Below are 25,447 nucleotides of genomic sequence, written 5' to 3'. Positions count from 1 at the left end.
TGACCGGTGATATACTGTCAGTTGATCATGTGACCTTATGATCGATATTGCTGTCTTAAGAAATTTTGCATTGAAACCATTACCATTGTGTTGAAAATGTCCGAACTAAGAAAATGAGTGGTCAAATAATGAGTTTTTTTCAAAAACGAAGAAGTTATTGCGATTTTTAATTGTAACCACATTGCTGTGTCGGTGATTTCGTCATTATATAAGTGACGTCATTACAAATATGATGTCATTGAACGGTTATTGCACACTTATTTTTGTAAAATAAATTGCCAAATATCGGAAAATGAAGTAATGACAAGATAAATAGAATAATAGGTTAGTGCCTAAGACGAAGAAAGTTTATCTGGCTCGCCCATGGACGTTATCAGGTTCGCCTTCGGCTCACCCGATAACCTCCTCCACCTCGCCAGATAAACTTTCTCATCTACGGCACTAACATATTATTCTCTATATGTAGGAAAACAATAGAAGAAGAACGTGCAAAAGATCCATAAGCAAAAGACACGTTCAATTACAGCAGCCGTTAATACAAAACTGCATATAGGGAGAAGTAGAAAATAAACACATATATTTAACAGGAAAATCCACACACAGTCAAAAATCCGGAACTGCAATATTTCATGTAAGAAAAGAGTACAAAAACAAAGAAAGAAGTCCAACAGGAAACGCCGCAGTCAGCGATCGCAGCCACTAATGTAGCAATTCATGTATGGCAAGAGTAGAAATACAGACACTGAAGTCCAACAAGCAACCCCATAAAAAACATTTATCAGTCATGCACAAAGAATATAGCACTTCATGTATGGCAAAAGTAGAAATACAGACAACCCCATAAAGACATTTATCAGCCATGCACCAAGAATATAGGACTTCAAGTAGGGCAGGAGTAGAAATACATACCCTGAAGTTCAACAGCCAACCCCATAAAGACTGTTATCAGCCATGAACAAAGAAAATAGCACTTCATGTATGGCAGGAGTAGAAATACAGACACTGAAGTCCAACTGGCATCCCCATATAGACTGTTATCAGCTCTAAAGAATGTAGTACTAGGTCATACTTAGACTTAAAACAAACACAAGTAATCTGGTATTTTGTACATACGAATACCTATACATGCTTCCTTCGGATGCCATATGTCATTTAAACAAACGGCTACATCTGTTGTATTGACAAAACCTGGCTCACATTGAAACTTGCACTTGTCACCAACTTTACTTGAGCATTTTCCTACGATATTTCCATTAGCCAGGGAAATATTCGCACATACAGATTCTGAAAGACAATATGGATACTTTTGTAGTTTTTAAAATGAGTATTACACGCAACAGATATATTTTTAGCTGATTATGGAGAAAATTCCGTAAGACTCTTTATTTCATTCAGTCTATAGTTGTTAATATAATACAATGATTTCCAATGTTTCATATTCAAAGCATAAAGAAATGAAACTAAATATATGTGTGCAACTGATCTTGATTCTCTAAGAATATCGTACCAGTTTTAGTAACTCTGTTTTGTTGTTAATCAAGGTCTGCGTTATTGTGGGTTAACAAAATTTTATTTGAATTTTTACTGTTTACTCCTTATTCAATTTGGAGTTATTTGGGTTAAAAAGAATACTGTAGATTTTATATGACATACCATCTTCAAATTTACTGGGACACTGTTTACGATTTTGTTTTGAGGAGGCTACATTTTAGGAACGTGGCTAATGGCTAATAATACTAGAGCCTTGTCCTCCTTTGTACATGGGTGCATTTTATTTCGTTGCCGAAATGACATCACTGGTTCAGTTAAATATATTTTTTTAATCAGTTTTATGTCAGATCTACCCGTGTATGTTATTTTAGTAATTCGATCAAAGTGCAGTTTAATGACTGGGCAGTTTTACCTGAAATGCCATCTGGAGTTTCGCTTCGAACCATAAAGAATTTTGTGTGAGTGCCCAGCCTGTTGCATATGACCGTTATTTGTAACAAATAGTGCATACAGATTTAGAGCTAATTTAATTACAGAAGAAAACGACAGATATTCAAAACATAACCAATCTTAACTGAAACAAAATTTTTATGTAATGCATTTTTTATACAAGCGTCTATCCACATAGTACGGTGTGACTGTAGTTGTTTTTCAAATAACCGCTACACCCGCGAATAAATATTGCAAAATCAAATCAATTTATGTTAATTTCTACCCGGACGTTCCAGATGATATAGATTTGTATAAAATTTTAAAATTTCTTTGAAATTTCATTGATATGAATAAACCCGGTAACAATAATTATGATAGGTTAAAACGGATCTTACTTTTAGAAATGCATATGCCAAAAAATTCAGACTCTGATTTTTAAATATCATTTATCTTTAAACCTAAAAGCAATTTATAGATACATACGTTTTATGCGCATAAAATATCTGGCATTTGTATTTTGATAACTCAAGAGTTTTTCCTAAACCCAAGCCTGCTCGAGTTACCGGCCTTTAACCATATGATAACCAGTGATTTAAAGAGAACACCATACTTTTTCGGCTTGTAAACAAAAAAGTAAAGAATACCCGATTTAGAAATCCTGACAATTACAGTACTGCAGACATTTAAGTCTTGTCGTCGAGGGAAAACAACTGTATAAATTATTTGGTTTCGACACGTCTTAAGATAAGATTGCAAAAAAGGTATTGGAAATAAGATGCATGAAGTGATTTAAAATTTAAGTATATTAGTTATCAACGTGCATGAACGTTTCGTCATGTCAAATATATATTTGTTCAAAAGCGTAACCATTTGCATCAGGAGGGAGTATTAAAATGGTGGAGTATAGAATATATTGCTAGTTTAAATAATAACTTCCATTATATATTAGATTTCAAAGTACACTTCTCGTAATTCTGTTCAAAGATGTATAACAATATTTGAAAATTTAGTCCTGTCCATGATGTGTAAGCTTAAAGTCATATTGCCACTTCTTTAAAGTTTCTTTTGTTTTCTGTTTAGAAGATACTGGACAAAATTATTCTTAACATTTATTCTTTCCAAATATAACACAATGCCTCTAATACTATATTTCATTATGACGAACGCTAAGGGTGGTAAAGGGACTTAAAAGTATCCGATCTACAAATATGCAACATTTTGGTGCCTGATGACCCATGTCTTTTTGGTATCGTTTGAAAGAGATGTGTCTGCTGAATAGGAATTAGTACACAAGATGACCATAAATAATATGCTTGAATCCCTAAAATGATTTTTGACAACGAAATGATAAATCTTACTCTGTAATAATTGGATTTCTGTTGAAATTCACTGAATATCATTATTTAAAAAACTGTGACATTATATTTTTGTAATTTAATGTTATTAACCAAGCAATTTTATATTGGCCTTGTTATTTGTCCAATGTCGTATTGGCACGAGGCCGTACTGATTTTATTTTGTTGGGTTTAACGTCGCACCGACACAATTATAGGTCATATGGCGACTTTCCAGCTTTGATGGTGGAGGAAGACCCCAGATGCCCCTCCGTGCATTATTTCATCACGAGCGGGCACCTGGGTAGAACCACCGACCTTCCGTAAGCCAGCTGGATGGCTTCCTCACATGAAGAATTCAACGCCCCGAGTGAGGCTCGAACCCACATCGATGAGGAGCAAGTGATTTGAAGTCAGCGACCTTAACCACTCGGCCACGGAGGCCCCGGCACGAGGCCGTAGGCCGATGGCCGATACGACTGTCCGAGGACAAATAACAAGGCAAATATGAAATCGCTTGATTAATGATAATATTATTATTCAACTTTCGACTGTTGACGGTAGCACCATAAGAACTCTGTGAGTTACCTTATGGCCGCTATGCACGTTCAGGTGAAAAATCTTGACAATTTGTTTAGACTTATTTTTAGAAATCATAATCATTTTAGCCAGTAAAACAGACTGAGTTGTATGTAGGTACTTGATAATAATTTTGAGAGATACTTTTGATGCGACATAATCAAGAGTAACTAGACCTTACCTTATTTTTTGGAATTCCTACTTATTTTCTTTAGTGAGTATCTTGTCATTTGAACTGTGATAAAACTGCTTTAAAAGTCATTTCCTTTTAGGCTGCAGGCAACGAGACACAAAATTGTACACATATGTGTTAACCAAGATATTACAACCAACCAAACAAATGTTATACAGCCCCGTGCCTCTTTTTAATTCTTATCCGAAATTGTTTGCAGTTTACAACGACACTTGTGTTCGCCAATTTGTTCATCCACTTTCCAGCATGTGAATCGCTATTTATCATTACACAAATAGTCCACACTATCAAAAAGTCTTTTAAAGATAAGTCTCATCCTTTAAATTAATCTGAATTTCGCATATTTTCTCATTATTTTCTTTGAAAATTGTTAGAATTTCTGACAGGTAACATTTGTTTGACACAATACCGAATAAGCGAAAGTATCGTTGTAATCTATAAAGACGTACATCGACATCGTACGTCTTGGTTATCACATGAACATGTTGTTATTATAATAAATGATTTATTTTTGTCAAAAATGTGAAAAAAATGTAATCTATAACTCTGATGTAAAACAAAATGGCGTCATTTAAAAATGTCACGGAAGTACGGAAGTGACTTCTCCGTATTGGCCCTCTGTTTTGAACCAATCAAAATTCCTGAATTCCGTATTGGCCCTTTTTTCTCGTATTGACCCTGATTTTCTCATATTGGCTCAGTTTTGTTTTGTATTAGCTCTACCTGTTTCATATGATGTTCGCAACTGGTCTAATACAGTTCAAGTATTAATCGTAAAGTTGAATAATAGTGCAATTTATTTTTTGTTTTGAAGTAGACAAACACATTCAAATGATACCAAAATCATAGGAGTTTACCAGGCATCAATATTTTATATATTTTAATAGCACTGTTGAAGCAAACATGCTTATTTGTGGATCGGATACCTTAAGTATATCAATATGTTTTTAACTTTCGAGTTTATGGACAAAATGATTTTGATAGGATATTCCGTTGTCAATTAGCACATGTAGCATTGAACCAAACTATCACTACTGACTGTAAAAAAACAAAAAAAGCTCCCTAAACTATCTATGACATCCTTTAAGATAATTTATAGCTTACATCGAAAAAGACCATGTTACAAATTTGCTTGATCAAACAGATTGCATATTAATGCCATTTTGTTATGTTATATGTGAACATAAGTCCAGTTACCTTTACAAAGAGCGGAGGAATCTGGATTCCATCCGTCAGCTTGACAGGTAGTTCGCCGGTCACTGAATGTTGGAGATAGGTATGTGTTACACCTGTAGGTGCACGTTTCACCAAGCGTTCTTGTACAGTCCACATCCAGTTTACCATTTTCAATTGTATCACTACATTTAAAAGCTGAAAAGCATATGAAATGGCAGTACCTTTCTTGTTTTTAAGTGGCTATGTAAATACCCACAAAATGTTAATGTGCAAAATGAATTTAATCTAGTCTTAAATTGACAGAAGAATAGCATATAAACATCAAAACTTAAAACTGTACAATTCTTATACAAACTGCAGGAAAACTCTGTCAACTTTCAAGATATACTCGCAAAGACCACATTCAACCACAATGAAAGAAAGCAATCGGCCGCGAACTACTAGCTGGTACTGGGACTTTGAGAAAATAAACTATGATTATATAAATCTAGATCTATATACCCGTGCACATGTCCTTTGGATGCCATACAAGATCATCTAAACAAACGGCTACATTTGTTGTGTTGACAAAACCTTGGTTACATCGAAACGTGCATGTGTCACCAACTTTACTCGAGCAATTTCCTATGATATTTCCATTTTCCAGAGAATTATTTGCACATACAGATTCTGAAAGACACACGGATATTGCTATAAATTGGTATTAAAGATATATACTAGTGGCTCACAAAAAATATATATTAACCTCAACACAAAAATGATTACTGATTATTCTTTATCATTCCATCATCAACCTATTGTTTCCATAATTGACAATGATATAAGTAATGAAACTAAATACAGTTGTGATTTTCTTTCCAGTTTTTCTACATGCTGACAAGTTGTAAGCTGAGTATATAGAAAATAATGCGAAACCAATATTTCAACTCGAAATAAACGGTATATTTATGAAATATCCCAAGTGTGGATATAAGATGACCTTCTACTGGTAACTTTAATGTCCCATATAGACACATTACAAAGACACATTACACATCTACAACACTCTATGATTTGATCCTAGTTAAGCAATACAGCTGAACAAAATCTGGTCTATCCTTTGTTGTTACTGGAAATACTAAGAATACTTTCCACTGTTCGATACGTCCAAAAAGGTGTAGATTACTGTCTGAGAAATTGTTATTTGACAATCTGGAGGATCACACAGATAAAGCACTGATGCCATTTTTGGTTTTTGATATGTGAAAAAAAGTCTAGATACCTGTACAAAGAGCGGATGAATCCGGATTCCATCCGTCAGATTGACAGGTAGTTCGTCTGTCACTGAATGATGGAGAAAAGTATTTATTACATCTGTACGTGCACGTTTCACCAAGCGTTCTTGCACAGTCCTTATCCAGTTTACCATTTTCAATTGTATCACTACAGTTATATACTGAAAAGCAATTAAATGGTTTATTGTTATAAATATGTTTTTTATTCATCTTTTTAACTCTGTTGTTTTTAACATGTATGAGATATAAATATTCACATTTTTTTTAAATAAAATTATTTCTTACAACTGCAGAAAAAGGCATTGGGCTGTTTAAAATTTATAGTTGTATGCTAACATTCATTACTAGTATCTTACTTCATTAAGGCTTTGTCAAAAAAAAAAAACAACAAAAAATACAATACATTAATGAAACTATTTATACATTTTTCAAATGTTTGAATGCAGCAATCAACGTACGCGTGCAAAGACCATTTTCAGGTACATGGTATGTTCCATTTCCTGTGCAGACAACCTTTTCCCTCGTCATAACAAACCCGTCATCGCATTCATAATTGCATTTGTCACCGATTTTTCTTTGGCAGTCTTGACTTAGTTTTCCATTGTCGATAGTACCTGGACACTTGATCTCTAAATATAAATTATCGTTTCCATACAATTAAAACAATACAGTCTGAAAAGAAAGAAAAGTGGATAGAGTGCCCTTACACTATTAAATAAAACTAACTTCTAAATTTGTGTACGGTCTTAACTGGGAGCTATAATCACGCAAAACGCACACTGACCGGTCTTTACTGACATATTCATACTAGAGGCTGACTGTCTTTGACTAGCTTACCAATAATCTAGCTTCATCATTTAATTGTTACAGTAGTGTCCTAAACATTGAGTAATATAAACGAAAGGTTTTCACATGCTCTAAGGTACAGAAAAGTTTCAGTGCAATAATATTTACCAAGGCATACGTTGTCTGCTGCGTCCCATTGTCCGGTGCTATTACACGTTATTTTAAGAAGGGACCTGACTGCTTTAAAACCACAATTACATTTGAACTCGCATGTTTCTCCAATTGCTTGGTTACATGTTCCAGTAATTTCTCCATTTGGTATTGTTGACGGACATTTTACCACTGCAAGGAAATCGAATAATCAAAGGATAACTCTTTTTCCAATTTGATGACTGTCTTGAAATTCAGTTTTATAAATAATAAAAAAACTCGTTAAGTGTTAGAACTTCTTTCAGATATGGAAACGGATCTGTAATGATAGTTTGTAATATCATATTGTATTTTGCGTACTGTAAAATCATTTAATTTCGTGGGCATGAAATTTCGTGGTTTTGGTCAAAACAGCAATTTCGTTGGGATATGAATTCGTGGATTTCAACTTTGAACATAAAATGAATGGGAATTTTACTTGTTCGTTGGGATTAAATTTCGTGGATTGACTCAACCACGAAATCCACGAAAATTAATCCCCCACGAATATTAATGATTTCACAGTATGCATGTTTGACTTTCACAGCTTGAATGTAAAGGCTTGTGCTGGTGGGAGCTACATTTTCAGACGTGTAATACTTAATGAGCTTATGATGATACATATCTGCACAAATATTATCAAATCCCAATACGGGAACTAAAAAAAAAAAAAACAACGAACCTAAGTAAAATGTTTTACAACAAAATGTCAGACAAATATTGTTTAATTTAATCCCGCATATTAAGTGCATTATATGTGTGTAATCAATTCTAACAATATTTCGTACAAGAAATATAAATTGAAGATGATTGATGTATTCATAGAATATGAGACAAAATATATTTTCTGCTGGTATGATTGTTTTCTCAAATACAGTATACACAAATGTCAGTTGCTTTTAAAGGCGATTTGAACAGAAGAACCAGATTTCTTTACACTGTACGCATAATATGTCCCAACTATAACTCAAACATGGCACTATATAAGAATTAGAAACAGAGGAGATATATTAAATACCTGCACACAATTCACTTTCCGGTATATGATACGTTCTATTTTTTGTACAAACGACAATTTCTGTCGTCTTTAGAAAGCCTTTATCACACTGGTAATCGCATGTCTGGCCCACTTCTCGTGTACAATTTGAATCAACCCGGCCGTTGTCAATAGCTGTTGGACATCTTAATTCTGAAGGAACATACGTTAAAGAAAGTGACAAATAGTGTGACCCTTACAAGGGAGACTTATATTCTCTAACATGGACAACAGCGCAAGACTAACATGTGAAGTAAGAAAGAGTATGAGAAGATTTTTGAACCACATAATTCATCAAAGCAAAATTAATTGCTGTACCTCTACAGAGAGTTTCTGACTCCAGATCCCATCCCACATTCGTGCATGTTAAAATGGTGTCAAAAAGTGGCACGAAATTGACTGGACACCTGTACCTGCATTTGTTGTTAAGATGTCGTAGACAAGAACTACCGAACGTAACATCAACCTCGACTTTTTTGCCCCCACTTAGTAAAACTGTCTGCTGAATAAGATCTGTGCACTGGTAAACTGAAACGAAGTTTGATTTAAAGTAAACATACGATTACCTAGGTAAGTATTGCACAGGACAAGCTACATTCAGAGAATCCAGCCGCCCTTACAACATTTCATTATGTTAACAATGGAGCTTGTAAAATGCATACCTTTGTACACAGTATAAGAAAGCAAGCCGATGCAATAATAGATACTGAAAAGTTACCCATATACTTTAATGCAATACAGCTCACTCAAAAAGCATATTAAGGGTTGTAGCCCGTTAGCACAATAGAGAGCGCAGATCTACGGATCGCGGGATCGTGAGTTCTTCCCCCGGGCGAGGCATATGCTCTCCGTGACGCTTTGATAAAAGACATCGTATCTGAAATCATTTGTCCCCCACCGTTAATTCATATGGGGAAGTTGGTAGTTACTTGCAGAAAACAGGTGTTTACTGGTACTGACTCCAGCGAACACTGGTTAGGATATCTGCCCGCCGTTACATAAATAAAATACCGTTGAAAAACGGCGTTTAACCCAAAACAAACAAACACAAATATTAAGGGTTTTCAATAGATAAAAGCGCAGTAGAAGTACTCTTATATCTGTCTGATAAATTAAAAAAGCTATCATTTTAGAGCTTACATACCGTTGGCGCAAGTTCGACCGTCGGCTTTAAGCCTAATTCCTCGTTCACAGGCACATGACCTACCAAGCTGAGTTGGAAGGCATATTGTACTACAGTCTCCACGACCATTTCGAGCTTTACATGCATTACTGACTGAAATAAGACAATAGGTATCTCACTATGTTTTATCAGGTTTTATATTGTGCCACCCGAAGACAGAAAATGAATTTTCAGGGATTTTTTCGTGTTAGAAAAGAGAAACGCAAAAAAATGTAATTCTGAATTACGCTACCTTTTAGTCTTTAGTCTTTTAGTTGGCGTAACATCTTGGAAAGAAAAAAATGTTATTCGTATCCTATCATGTACATTAAAAATTAAGAAATGTGCACTTTGTTTTAGATGATTAGAAATTCTGAATTTGACCTTAATGTTCTTTTTGAAATTGTATGTAAAACGTTATTAAAGACGTTTTTACTAATTATACCTGCTTGTACATTTTTGTTTGTGCTGCTGTAAAATGTGATCGTATTAAGTTTTCCTAGGCCCGGACTCTGTCTTACTACAGTCCTGGTGTGCGGTCGTTTCAACTCCACACGGACGACATGACTTAAATATATAAAAATGTATAACTCAATGAAAAACGTTTTATATTTAATTTGTAAATGTTTGCAATGTATCATATGTTGTTTGTGTACTTATTTGCTAATCAGATAATACTAAACTAAATTCTTCTGACCTTTTCCACTGAAGTAAACTGGCATCAATTATTCCAATGAAATTTTCAAAATGAAAGAATTTTTCACTTTGTTGTAACGGATAGTACCCATTTCAAGAAGCATAAAAGAAAGAAGGGAGCTAAGACACAAAGTGAATATTCATTAAGTCACGTACTCTTTTCCGAATGTGGAATAATACAAATATTTTCCATCTGTGTCAATGTCTTTGATTTCCTCGAATTGAAATGTTCCCGTCATGTTCACTATAGTAACACAGTCTTCGCCATAAAGATCACAACGCTGTATTGTATTGTACTTTGAATCAGACCAATATAGATGGTCATCTATAATTAAAGACTGTTACACTGCATGACCGATTTTCAGACAAACAAGTAGTTTATTTCAACTCTCTCTAGGAATTTGCTTTTAATAATTTTCAACAGGCTGTACTGGTTCGAATTTCAAATTTCTGCTGTGTTGGAAAATATGATTTATGTCAGCAAAATATAAATGTGTTAATTCACTAATAAGAGTATATCCAAATCATAACTGAATGTAATCTTACTGCAATTGTTTTGAATATGCAACGTAAAAATCACTCTCCAAGGTGACATACATAAATTGTTGGCAGTCAAAAAGCACGGTATACATGCGGACTACTCATTACATAATTACACAGGAGTTTTACTACCAGAGTCAATGATACGCTTCGGTACAGTCACAAGGTATTAGTTTCTACCTTAAAATCACATAAGTGAACAAATTTAAGGAGGTAACTCACTAATAAAGTCGATCGTTAGACCTTCTGCTTTTTCAACATGATTTCCCTTGATTAACTCAACGCTGTGTTTCCCATCCATGTCTGCATGGCCCACATATTTATAGCTCGTGTAGTACATAAATCTGAATTGGTTAATGATTATAAATATGAATTCTTGCATAATAACTACGTTTTTTACTTGATCCGCTCGTGTATTAACAGGAGAAAAATCGTGTGCAAACAAGGCAATTCACGTGCTGTTAATACATGATATTTTTTTTTGAAATGCTTTGTCAGGGATGTATATATGTTTTTCTGCGCAGATTGACATCTGGTATCGGCGTCTTGATTCTCTTCTTGTAGCATAAAAGATGCAATCTAATCCATAGTATGTTCAGTAACCAAAACCAAACGCACTACCCCCAAAAATGTACGTACTCGCTCCACCCTTGTTTACACCCCCTTTTGAAGTCGGAGTCGATAGATTTTTTGTTGATAACCGTGAATGTATAAGAACTGCGTGTAACTTGCGCAATTGTTGGTTTTAAGGAATTATTTTAATGATTTCTGTAAAGTATCAGTCGGATTGTTTATATCTAATTTCGCAAAAAATTCGGATAAAACATTTGAAAGCTTGTCACTACGTTCGTACTCATCGGTACTCTAAATGTGTTCGTACTCAAAATAATTCGAAAGTACAGTTATTACTTTTGAAATTTTGTTCCTGTTTACCAAATTTTTAAGTGATATGTTAAAATATGGGTAATTTTATGTTCGTAGTAATGACAGATTAAAAATTTAAAAAAATGGTTAAAAACCTTCATTACATGCTTTTGGAAGTGTTGTTGATGTCTGGGCCCTGGTTATGGATATTTAAAACATATTTATCGTTTTCAAGAACAACAGAATAGTAATTAATAATGTACCGGAATATTAAAGTCAACACATATAAAAAGAATGCATTCATTCGTCTTGTAATGTTTTTTTTCATGCAAGAATAGCGACATTACACGTTTGTTTCGTGTATTAACGTCTTCAGAAGCCCTTGGGATATGTTTGTGACATCGAACTTCGGTCTCGGTCACAAACAATCCCGTGGTCTTCTCAGATGTTAATACACAAAAAAGTGTATTATCCCCACTTAATTGCATTTACTCATATACGATCTTTACTTATAAGAAGGTGAATGCTTAATACAACAAAGCGCAATTCCTCATAAATATTCGAGTATATTCTATAAGAAGGTGAATGCAAAATACGACTGCCTGTAATTCATCAAGTACGAGCATTTCTTATACGAATGTGACTACTAAATACGGCTAAGTGCAATTTTTTGTATACCAGTTTACCAGTATTCTATCTATATAGGAAGGTAGGTTTCAAATTCCGAAATTTTCAAAGAAATGGTCTGATCGAACAAATTAGACAAAAAGGAGTAATATACCTTCTGACCACGATCATTACTCAGAGATCAAACACTCTGGTATTGTTTGTAATATTAACAATTAACAAAAACCTAAACATGTATTTATAAATCATGTCATATTAATGTGACTCTTTTAAATCCGATATTCTAAAATTCTATCCATACTACTGTTACTCAATTAATGCGAATGCACGAGTTTGCAAAAATTCAAAAAGTGCAAGTTATTCAAATAGCAATTTTGTACGGCTTAACCAGCGGATAAGATATGACTGTCTTTGAAAAATTATTACCCTTTCCCTGGATGAACCACAATATCGCCAAGAGTTGTCCTACTAAAATCGGAATACAAATGCACATAATCTCCTGACGGTGTTAATATTCCAATTGAAGACTCAGAAGTGGTGAGGTACAAGTTTCCTGTTGTCATATCCTTGTCAAAACGATATGGATATAGATATCCTATAAATTGTTATGAAATAGCTGTTTTAAAATTCATACCGACGTTGGTGGTAGGCAGTCATTATAACACACGGGAAGAACCACCGAACCAGCTGGAAAAAATGCTACACTACAGCGAGTTTTCGAACCCACAATGTTGACAGAAAACATTCTATAGTTAAAGATATAGCTTTCTATAATATTATCATGTTATTAAAAGAACGATGGAATGTGCATGATATTTATGAACATATTACTTGTTAGTATTTATAAATAGCGATATGTACGGATGTTGAAAACCACCACTTAACCCAGAAAAAACAAACGAGTGACCTTCATAGCAGTATTCCTTTAGATAAGATTGAGTACAACAAAAGAGCAAGATTATACATAACCTATATATCTCAATATCCGCTGGTTTGTTCCATCCAAATTTGCGGAGTATATGTTATTGTCATAATTTTCTGACCAGATTATTTTCTTTGTATCAACATCAATGAAGACGCCTCTATAATTATCATTATCCGGGTTTCGCACGGCACTGATGTTGCCATTCTCCAGGCTTATTTGAAGTAACTCGTTATTTGTCCAGTCAGCCACAAGGAGAAAGTTATCGTCTACAATAGCTGTGGAAGAAACAGAGTTTACCGTAAATTTATACCACAAAGCATTCAGTTAAAGGATGATTCCATGTGGCCTAAAGTTAACTATATTTTTACAGTATTACCTACTTGGGGAAAACGGGTCATAGAAATTCTATAAGTTTAGGAACATTGTATAAAATATTGTAATACTTTAGGGTATACTGGGTGTTACACCTTACTATAACCCTTATCTATGTTCGAAATATAGTCAAACTTGCTTGAAAAACTATGCCTTCTAAAAGACCAACTTCATTGACAGACCACATTTTCAGTTTCTTTTTTAGTGTTCAGAACAAATTATGTCAACTTGTATTATGAGACCATTTGTCTTTAGACACCACTTCCTTTGGGTAGTGTCTAAATGCAAATTGTACTGTATATTACACTGATGACTGGTACGACATGTTATTTTCTTTGCTGAACATAATCATTTTTGTAGTTAAAACGCTATGATTAGTTTTGTCTTAAGTGTTTAAGACTCAAAATACATTTAGGGATAGGTTCATAAACTTTCAAAGTATGATAAAGAGATATAAATATTTCAAAGGTTGCATTAAATAGAAATGTTTTTAAAGCGTTATACGCCATGCAAGTATAAGCAAAAACATACACGGTTCAATGCCAGAAGCATTTATCTAAACCAAAGATATGCAGCACTCGCCGAAGTGCAGCTGAATTGTGTTTACGAGAAATATTAATTACCATGCCATTATCTTTTATACTGTTACATAACACCTAATGCAGTGAAAAAGTCATTAGCACGAAATACACAAAAACTACTACAGTCATCCCATATTACTTTAACTAAAATTGTCAACAGGCAAATACAAATTACGATGACTGCAACATTACATGACAATTATTACTTAATTCTTACTGGAATTATAAGTACAATTGATGGTATTAATGAAATACCGTAAGAGGCGTCATTTCATCGTTGACATAATCAAGGAGGTACATGTATAGCAACATACAACACAACACTTACTTGAATTGCATGTCTAACGCTTTTTAATGGTATATCCTAGACAGCATTCGAAAACAGGTATCAGTAAAAAATCTTATACTTAAACTCATACTTACTTGAATTACAGGTGACATTATTTTTATCAAGGGTATATCCTAGACGGCACTCGCAAACGGGCGTCATTTCATCATTGGTGTAATGTGTTATGCAGATTTGAGAACACCCGCCATCTTCGTATGCACAAGGACCTTAATGTAGAAAAATGTTTGTATTCTTGAACTTATGTCAAATTGAGTTTTTTCCCAAACTTGTGTTTGATAAGAAAACTACTTTCATTTAGACAAAATATCTGATACATATCAGAACATTCTATTCGAAGTAAAATAAAACTGTTATCTACTTTTGAAAGTATTATCTAAATTGCCCAAATTATCACTTTTTACTCATCTGACTTTTAGATAATTTAGTATTTAAGTTAAATTGAAGTTACTTTCTTAACAAACACAAGACTGAATAACAACTGATATTTTTAATCAAACAGGCTAATATTTAAATTTAAGGTTTCTTCCGCTCAAATTTGTTTATATCATCACTTTATGAAAAAGGATTGATTACTACACAGAATTTGTCTGTGTAAAATAATCATATGTGTGTCTGTGTATATATAAAAAGTATTTTATGATATGATGAAAATGGTACACACAGGACGATCTTGTAAAAAACTGACTCTCTTATTAGTAACAAAAATTTAAGTGTTAGTACACATAATTGTGATTGCAACAGCACAAACACAGCTATTTTATACAATATCATTTAGAAAAAATAGATAAATTTGATGAGATGGTTCTACATTTAAGGTAGTTCTGCACATTTGGATAGAAATTTTTTACAATGTAGAATTTGATTAAACTCTGATTTTTCAAAACTTCAGAATATGCCTAGAAAATTAGAAACTAAAAATAATAGGGTCAATTACTTGATTTTTTGCTAGACTGTTTTGAAAATTATGGACCTCACGCAATATTTCATAATGGGAGTCTACGGGAAAATCATAACTTTCATAACATTTTCGCAAAAAGAATTTTTTCTACAATGTAGATTTTGATGAAACCTCTCACAGTTGTAAAAAAAGACATAACCTATTATTTGATGAAATAAAATGTATAGGTCCGTGTGCTTATTTTTGAGATATTTGACCATGATGAAAGCGAACCGGACATTTCACGCTAATTTTAAGACATTATTTTGAATTATTTAACGTGTCATATGTTTTAATATCATATTTTGACATTAGAAATATAGCAACAGTGCCATTGTAATAAATTTACTCATAGGTTGCGATTAATTCATAAAACGATCTTCATTCTGTACGTCGAATCCATGCTTCATTCTACGTTTTCCGGATAAATGACGTTACGCCATCACTTCCGGTTTATCAAACGTGCAAAAGTACCTTAACTTTAATATCTAATAATAATATCTAATACTTAAGTGAAAGATCGTATTAACCAAACATTGCCGTCAAGTAGTTAAATACGTGTTTTAAGGCTTAGAATTAGGCTTTGAGAAACAAAAATCAAAGAACGCCATTTCATAGAAAGAAAGAATTGTTTAACATGAAAATTGAACAGCATGTAAAACATGTATATTACTTTACGAAACAATTGTCAGTATACCGATATGAACATTGAATTCCGGAAAAGGACTGCCCAAAAGGGCCCCACTTCTGGACAGTCAAACACCTTTAAAAACTCACCATTTCCAAAGAACTGTTACACATGTTCGTTTTGATGCATTTGCAATAGCGTGCGAGTGGTGAAATTTCACATAACAAGGTGGAACACAATTTTCAGCATTTGTTTATATTTATTTCTTGGCATTCTTTTTCAAAGGGAGACAACTTTTTCTGAATATTTTAAGTATCAGTCCTTTTCCGGAATTCAATGTTTATATACATATACTGACACTTGTTTCGTAAAGTAATATACATGTTTTACATGCTCTTAAAACAACACTTTCTTTCTATGATTTGGTGTTGTTTGATTTTTGTTTCTCAAAGCCTAATTCTAAACCTTATAGTCCTTGAAATACGTAAATCAATTATATTTTCCTGCTTACTTGTTATATTTGTTGACTGAAGACGTTTGTCTAAAACTTTCATGTCAACAATATCAACTGAGGTGTTTCCAAGGACCACGTCTCTAAACCCCCTTTTCGAGTTGATGTCATACGAATTTACATAATGACCTCCAGTGTTTGTAGGATGAATCCAAACTAAGTAATTCTGAAAATATGTTAACCTTTAACCTGCTAGCGGCTAGCGATTTTGCCTTTGCGACCAGTGTAGACCAAGATAAGCCTGTGCGAACATGGTCTGCACTGTTCGCTGTTCAGTCAGTAAGTTTTCAGTGAACATCCCATTGATGAACAAGTGGTATTGCCCAAATTGAATGATGGATCAGTCCATTTTAGGAATTTAGCAGGGTAAATTTTAGATACAGCTGCGTTAAGATATTTGTACATAATTGTAACATTTCAAAATAAATTGCACAACGATGCTATTTTCTAAGAGCGTTAACACATCAAAATTTGTTTATGTTTAAACACCAGGGTAAAAGTATAAAAGGCAGACAAGCTCAGAAAATGTCTACCTTTCAGCTGAACACAGTGCTGTGAACAACAGAAAACTGATACATATTTTCTAAATATCTCTTCTTTTATTGAACTTTATTTCGAAATTTGGAACATTTGTTCTGTAGTATGACAGAATTCAGTGTGTAAAAGTTTGTAAAATTTTATCAAGTAATTACTGCTCTTCTGAAATAAAGTTTTTTTGTTGTCTGCTAGAAATTCAAATTTACCTCTACTTCCTTAAGCCAGCCCACATAAAGGTTATGGCCTCCCGTTCAACCAATAACAGAATAGGGAAGTTTACATGAGTAAAATCTTTATCTGACAGATGGCGAAAGATGAAAAAATAACTCCATTCAGCATTTAGATAAAGAAAAGAAATAAAATAATCTGCTTTTTTTTATAAACAATCTAAAATTACTCCATAAATGATAATTCACTTTCTGATTTAACCTTCAAAATGTAGATTGCAGTACTATCACTTCCACTGTTAAATATCACATTGTTCACATATTCTACATTTGTTCCAATCAATTATCAAGAGTAATCCCCTGCATCCCTGTATTGCGCACATTACAGTAATTAGCTACGCCACTTGAAAGCTGTAGATAAAAGTGATTTATATCTATTTCCCAAAACATTAGGTTAGAGGGTTATTTGACTCACTTCAATATTGACCTACTTCAAACAAATGAATAGTAACTGTATAATTTGAAACTGCTACAATAAAAATATATAGCTCTTACAACCTGATCAGTATTTTTGGTATATTGAAGTAAGTACTTCATAAAATTAGCTAGACTGATTACTCTGATGTACCTACTTTATAAAATGGGGTATTCCGGTCACTGTGATAAGCTGAACTAAAACATTGCAAGGACATTTAGTCACCAGATGTATGTTTTAGTGAGTTTGTTAGTATTTACATGTATATAAAATATGGATATCAGAGCCAGTAGTTTCAAAATTCAATTTCCAGGAGATGGAAATGTATAAACAAATATTCAAACATTCATTATGTAACACATACTGACTTGTTACAGTTCTGAGATTAAATAATTCTATGGAATATGATTCAAAGAATTATGTTAGTAAGCTAAACTATTTCCGCAAATTAATATTTATTACATGAAGTGCTAATTCCTGTGTAGCATTGCTCTGATACTGATACAAAAGCAAAGTTAAGTTTAAACTTCTTAACTCCATCAAATCATGTAAATTATTAGTATTTCAATAATGGTAAATATTTGTAGATACCCTGGTAGATAATAGTCATTTTAATTTGTGGATGAATATTTACTACAATTTATTCAGATCTGAAAACTAGTTGTCCCTGTATATACAAAAGCACACGTGGTTCACGTTTACTAGAGATGATGATGCAGTGTTATCACCCATCATCTGTCAGATAAGTCTAGCCTACTCTCTAAATATGCTTAATGGCTTTACCACCGCTATATCAGCCAGGTAGGACCCGACGTGTGATTATTTTTACAAAAGTGATAGCATTTGAAAGTATCTGTTTTCAATCTTTAACAGTAAACTGAGTTGAAACTGAGTTTTATATGAGTCGCAGGCTAGTACAAAGTGTTTGAATTAGATTATTCAATATTAATCTATACACCTTGGAAGAATGATCAAAGTCGTAAATGTATGGCTAAATCTGTGTGGCCGCCCTCTGAATTGATTTACCTATTAGTAAAATATTTATTTATTACAACTATTACAATTACATGAATGGTAACAATACATACTAATATAACAAGTTTTAACAAACATTAGCGACAGCCCTCCCCAAAAGTCATAATTAACATTTTTATATATTTTTTCTTACGTTTGGAGCATCTTACGAATAAGGTCCTCGGTCACAGTTCCACATAATGTGATGCTAGAACGTCAAAAAGCATTCAAATGATCGGGAATAGAAATCAGTCTGATGACACTGTGAAGGAATCATTCAATAGGAAAATAATTCACAAGTGTTCCGTGTGTCCAATCCCGATTAACTTAGTGTTTTATATAACACTACATCTCATAACATTCCAATGTGTCTGTAATACCTATATTAGGTCACACATCCGCTGTACACAATTGAATAATACACTGACAGTACAAAGCAACGTCAACGTCGTCTGGTCACATCAGTAAGGGCGTACAGTTAAATAGTTTAACAAAACAATTCTGTTTGACAGGACGCAAGTATACACTAGTATACTTTGGCAAAAAGACTATAATATATAATTTTGTATTGTGTTACTTTTGTAGAAACTACTAATTTTTGCATTTACTAGCTTCTTGTGACAGTATCTCTCTTAGAATGGTCGTGATGTGCAATTTATTTCGAAATATTACATGGGTATAATACTAAAACGTTGACGCAGCAGTATTTGATGCGGTGACAATTCGTCAACTGATTAAGATTTCCAAACTGTAGAATTATTCACAAATCATTCAGTCAAATTTCTTTTGTATTTTAAAAGCAAATGTGTCTACTGTATAGTAATGTTAAAGTGGTAATTATTTAAAGTTTGCAAAAATTCTAGTGGCTGTTATACAATGCATGCGTATGCTATTTTAGAATTTGACGGATATTTACTAATTAAACCTATCGAATTGTTATGTAAAAAATATGCTACAGCACTTTCTTGCATCTTCCATATGATATACTTATGTATACATACCATTGAAATTGTAACCACCTTCCAAATTATAAAATTATATTCTTATGGTCTGTTATAGAAAACCTTCGTAATTTCACGTAAAATCCCACAAAGGCTTTAATGAGTGAATTATTATTTTAAATGACCTTTCCTCTACTAAAACAGTTTACAATTTGAATGTAAATCGGATTAAAGATAATAAACTAATAAACTTATGAAATAATTTAATACAGTCACTATTATATTAAAACATAACTGTCATACTTGATAGACAAAAAGGTTAGATGCATCGGCGGGTAATCGGGGATGATCGGAGTTAAAAGTTGAACTCTCTGTATTAAATGATGTACTGTAGAGGAATCCATACTCGTATCCTTCCACTATGTAGTAGATCCTTTAAATAGATAAGAACAAAAATGGTAAATATCAAACATAAATATTAAGATGATTTCTTTAGCATAACATACAGTTACAAAGTTTTCTTGTCTAAATAATGTTAAGCTAATTAGAAAATTATGTATGTACCTTAACACGTCTATGCTGTAAAGAGTAAAAGAACGCTCAAGTTACAATGATATCTTGTGACATCCTAACACATTGCTTTCGTCTAAATCATTTATTCAATATGGCAGCAAGGCAACATTGTATTAATCTATTACTCACTTCAATACATTTTACATTTGAACATGTCTGAAACATATCGGAAAGATACTAATTTCACATTTGGTAACTTTAATTTTCATTTCGGCTTTATTATAGGCTCCTCTTTTAGGCCTATTCTTAAACTTTTTATTTTGCCAGTTCTGTATGTTCAGATTAAATATCCTTCTACCATGTTCAATTTGATTTAATTTTTTTTTCAAAACATGAAGATGAACCGGGAACATTCGACAAATAAAAAATAGTATATTGATCTTTTGCTAACGTTCCGTTTATTCGTGTTTGGACTGGTGTCTCCTTACGCTGGACCCTTGTTTCATTCGGTGTTTCATGGAAAAACACGTTACGCCATCACTTTCGCTTGAACAATAGTAAAAACCGATTAGCTTAGAAGTATTCCTAAGGATCATGAGGGTGCGAGATCGATCCTTAGACGTTCTTTGTTCTTTGTAACGCTTTTTCTTGAATAAAATGTGTTTAAAAGCTTTTGTGCTCCACCTCTGAGTCATGAAGAGGAGTTGGCAGTAACTTGTGGACAGTGGATTAGTACTGCTGCAGAATTCAGGACCGTTACGTAACTGAAGTAATGTTGACAAACGGTGCTAAACCCAAACCAGACTAACCCGTATTATTAAAACCATCTAATACTAAAAATGAACTTGAAAGTCATATAGTTTATAGTACTCAATAGAACATGTGTGGTTATAAGTAAGATCTATAAAAAGATCCTCTTGAAGCATATACCTCATCTAAGAAACATAACAACATACTCGGTACATAAGAGGTAAAACTATAGCAACACCTCTCCCGTCCAGTAGCACCGAAACGCACGGATTCCTATGCACTAACTTGATTGTTTTTCATGATTCCAAAGAACCAGAAAATTAACAACACTAAGTACATATAGGCGAGAATATTCACAGCCGCCACGCGGCACAAAGAGACAGCTGTTGTGGTAGTTAATAAAATCTGTGGTATATAAATCTGGTGTAATAATAATAATAAGATTCTTCTGTAAAAAACATAAATGTTCGCGATTCTATTTCTGATGTCACTATATGTTCACTAAAAGTGCTGTATTGACCTCAGGTTAGAAACTGCAAGAACACGAAAACGCATCTATCTGAATAATGACATTTTATTGAATGTAAATTTCCCAATAGAATATTACAGAAGCATCTTTTACATTTTTGTATTTTATGTATGTCAGTCACCATCAAATAAAAATATTATATTGTACCGTGAATGAATATTCGCATTTGGTTTTCAGGGGCTCATATTCATTATTTATTAATTTTGCAACCTTTGAATCATTCTTTTTTCAAGGAACTCTCCTTTACTGTCTGATGACAGAAATGTAAATATGAAGTAAAAGTAAAGAGTCTGAAATTATAACATTGTAATTAAGCTTTTAAAAAAATTGTCAAAGTTCTTAAAAGCATTCAAACATTTTCATAGTTCTCTTTTATATATATACAAATGTATTTAAGCTCGACTGCGATGGAAGCGTAACCTTGTTTAAACCATTCTTCTTCCATTTGCGCTTACGTAAAGATCATAAAAATAATTGTAGCTTGCTTTCTAACAGAAATTCCGTAATGTTTCAGATATGTATTAAGGCATGTAAAGTCGCGAAAATGTACTTACAAGTTTTTGTTACTATCAAATGTTATTGCGGAAATCATCTGTCTATTACGTGGTGTAATGGTTTTAACATTAAAACCGTCCATGGTCATTGTTCTAATATACATGTTTCTATTCGTTCCTGTTATCATTGCTAATATTCTACAAAACAGTGAACAAAATTTAATGTAATAACATTCAAACCTCATTCGGCCATGTGAGCATTGCCAACATTCCGCAAAAAAACATTAATATAATTTAAATGTATGAAATTTAAACTTTCTATGTCCATAGAGTTAAGACATGTTCCTTTGATCATTGCAATACGTTCTAATATTATTTTGTTGGATTTAACGTCGCACCGACACATGATAGGTCATATGGCGACTTTCCAGCTTTAATGGTGGAGGAACACCCCATGTGCCCCTCCGTGCATTATTTCATCACGAGCGGGCACCCGGGTAGAACAACCGACCTTCCGTAAGCCAGCTGGATGGCTTCCTCACATTCTAAATAAGAATCTAACTACATTGAAATAGTAAAGTTAACCCATTTTCTCTATTCTATCAATGATCACTTTCCTTTGACTGTAAAAAGCGATTGATGTATGACTGAAGCATGCCAGAGACAATGTAGGTACACATCGGAGATCCTCTAAAGATTCTTTGGAAGCACTTAACGCCATCAAGCAAGAATAAAAGCAAACTCGGTGTTTTAGATTGAATCTCAATGAACACCCCTTACACCAACTAGCACGTGCGGCTAAAGAGGAACTTTAGTATCCATAAACGCTTGATGGACTTCATGCTCTCAAAGGATCACAAAATATTTCAACAACATATAAACTCTCAGCATAAACAGCAATTTGTAAAATATCTGTTGATAATTTGAAGATTTTTAATTTTATTTCTGGACATTTCATGCCGGTATTGTATTTCAGCCTTTGAAAATTTTAGCTTTATCCTTACTGTCTTTGTTCATTATTTCCCGCACTTTGATACTGCAGTGAGCTGTTTGTCTTCTTGTTATTATCATGTCAATGTTAAATTAAAAGAAAATATTTTGACCCTTTTACCTGTGTTCCAAAAGAACTATAATATCTTTTGGATTTGGAATTTTGTTGTAGATAACTTTCGACGCCTTTGTTACAACGTTTACAACCCAAACGCTATTTGTGTTAGACTCACACCAGTACAAATTGTCAGTGTCCGCGGCGTCATAAGCAAGACCTATAGAACAATACAATGCTTTATGTCCATAACTTATTTCAGTGGTCAAGATATATGTCTGGTAAATTGTACAGTTTATTTATATCTTACGATCAAGAGTCCGTTTCACAAAGCTTGTTGGTGCAAACAAATGAACTGAGGGGTACGTTTGTTCAAGGATGTTTGTATTCATTTTTCCAAGGACCAGAATGGAACAAACATAATTATGATAGTTATATCAAAACACTGAAGGAACAGGCTACGAATAGGGCTCTTAAACGTTCTTTATTCATTTGCCGGTACTTCAAATCTAATGTGTGGTAAATAAAAAGTCTGATCGCATCTTTCCCTAAAGAGTTTGAAGAATTACGATATCAAATGCTTATAAACTGGCATGCTGGCTTGTAGTAAACGCTATTGCCTGATACCTGATTAAAGCTTTTTTGAATATAAGAAATATATTTTCACATTATTTTCACCTAGTAGTTCAGGAAATAAGCTTATCTAAATAATAATATACACAATCAGAATACCAGTTATAATTCCGGACGTTTTAACGATTGTTTCCTTTACATTGCTCTCAATTGGCAAATCTATAGGTCTTTTATATATTGTATTGCCCTCTGTGGCGAAAAAGAAGATTCTGTTCTCCATGTTCATGTCAAACATTTTGATGAATTCGACTGGTTCTCCTGAAATAGATATGTTCATACAATATAAATATACCGCTAAGGTTCTATTACAAAAAAAAACAACGTTTTTCCGCGTTCGAGGAGAAGTTTTATTTTAAAGAAATAGAAACATCGACAGGTAAGATCATGATAAACTTTTGTATGGCCGGACGCATTGATTCAGTTGCGTAAATTAATGTCAAAACATCTGGATACACCAAGAAAATAAAGCAACCAACCTAACATATACGACGGTTGTCCCAGAAAATCGTAGAGCTTTTTTATTATTTCGAAATTAAGTGACGCATGAAATAATTATTTTAACTGATGTTTTTTCATTGTTTACTCTACAGGACTATAGAGTTTAAAATTAGATATCTGTCATATTATTTTAGTATTTTTAAATAATGGACAGTCATCAGTGCTGATCGGCGCTCGCTAAATTTTCCCACTACAAAAAGAAGTGGTTTCCTTTTAAATTCGTGTAGCTTACCCAGTATACATCTAACAGGATTAAAATTTACACCGCCGTTAACTGCAATGTGTGGCGCGAAACCATCTTGCATTTCAATTCTTTGTAGTCACTAATATTAAAACAATGACATAATTTTGAAAAAAAAGTAATGATTGCACACCATTTCAGAAATTGCAACGTCAGATAAATTCGCGGCGCAGAAAATATTTATAAAATTTTGCGTATATCGCGGTATGACCCCTTCACTAGTAAAACGATGAATGGAAAATTCGGGAAGTTTGGCAGATGTTAGCAAGACACTTGTCTTTACGTGACAAAATCGTTTTAAGGAAGGTTAGGTGAGTGATTCAAAGAGAGGGCAACATAAAACTTTAATACTTTCTGCGCCGCAAATTTATCTGACGTTGCCATTTCTGAGATGGCATGCGACCATTACTTTAAAATTTACGTCATTATTTTAACAAAGGTGATATCAAAGTCTTAAAAAGCAACATAATTACACACCACACGTTACTCTTAACGATGATATTAACTTATCTTGTGAGATGTATATCGGGTAAGTTACATTAATTTAAAATGAAGCTGTTTAATGTTGCAGTGGGAAAATTGAGCATGCGCGGACTAGCACTGACAGCCGAACATTATTTAAAAAGTACTCAAATAATATGACAGATATTTAATTTTAAACTCTATATGTAGAGTATACAATGAAATAACATCAGTTAAGATAATTTTTTGATTACCAAGAGAAAAATTGATATCAATACAAGGCATTCTCGAAATTGGACAAAATGAATATAAATGAATAAAGAATAAATCATTTTAAATTCTGCTTTGTTTTTTTGTAAGAAAACGGACTGGTTTACATGTCTGTTTAGGTTTTTATGTTTAACTGAAATGTACCTGTTTCCATCTTCGTTGTCAATCGACGATTCAAAAGGCTGAATTAAAACAA

At 33.3% G+C, this 25,447-nt stretch overlaps 1 protein-coding gene across 4 annotated transcripts in view; it reads right to left on the bottom strand.

The window, feature by feature from the left end:
* The window catches only part of LOC123541885 (low-density lipoprotein receptor-related protein 1-like), a 76,048-nt gene that overhangs the window by 9,590 nt on the left and 41,011 nt on the right, over positions 1 to 25,447 (bottom strand). For 3 of the 4 annotated variants that reach the window (XM_053531407.1, XM_053531406.1, XM_053531409.1), the window contains 20 exons: positions 23,880 to 24,038; positions 23,214 to 23,367; positions 22,163 to 22,300; positions 20,120 to 20,249; positions 16,683 to 16,848; positions 14,681 to 14,812; positions 13,349 to 13,579; positions 12,806 to 12,974; positions 11,111 to 11,232; positions 10,505 to 10,673; positions 10,098 to 10,219; positions 9,635 to 9,766; positions 8,809 to 9,018; positions 8,473 to 8,643; positions 7,434 to 7,607; positions 6,938 to 7,108; positions 6,467 to 6,640; positions 5,707 to 5,874; positions 5,227 to 5,400; positions 1,114 to 1,284 (listed from right to left, as the gene is read on the bottom strand). In XM_053531407.1, coding sequence (XP_053387382.1) covers positions 1,114 to 1,284; positions 5,227 to 5,400; positions 5,707 to 5,874; positions 6,467 to 6,640; positions 6,938 to 7,108; positions 7,434 to 7,607; positions 8,473 to 8,643; positions 8,809 to 9,018; positions 9,635 to 9,766; positions 10,098 to 10,219; positions 10,505 to 10,673; positions 11,111 to 11,232; positions 12,806 to 12,974; positions 13,349 to 13,579; positions 14,681 to 14,812; positions 16,683 to 16,848; positions 20,120 to 20,249; positions 22,163 to 22,300; positions 23,214 to 23,367; positions 23,880 to 24,038 — 3,237 coding nt within the window. The remainder of the gene's footprint in view (positions 1 to 1,113; positions 1,285 to 5,226; positions 5,401 to 5,706; positions 5,875 to 6,466; positions 6,641 to 6,937; positions 7,109 to 7,433; positions 7,608 to 8,472; positions 8,644 to 8,808; positions 9,019 to 9,634; positions 9,767 to 10,097; positions 10,220 to 10,504; positions 10,674 to 11,110; positions 11,233 to 12,805; positions 12,975 to 13,348; positions 13,580 to 14,680; positions 14,813 to 16,682; positions 16,849 to 20,119; positions 20,250 to 22,162; positions 22,301 to 23,213; positions 23,368 to 23,879; positions 24,039 to 25,447) is intronic. The other variant, XM_053531408.1, reaches the window with a different exon arrangement.

This window comes from Mercenaria mercenaria, chromosome 19, assembly GCF_021730395.1.
Source record: "Mercenaria mercenaria strain notata chromosome 19, MADL_Memer_1, whole genome shotgun sequence".
Taxonomy (NCBI): domain Eukaryota; kingdom Metazoa; phylum Mollusca; class Bivalvia; order Venerida; family Veneridae; genus Mercenaria; species Mercenaria mercenaria.
Note: the sequence above shows the minus strand (reverse complement) of the source record. Positions and strands in the feature narration are given on the sequence as shown.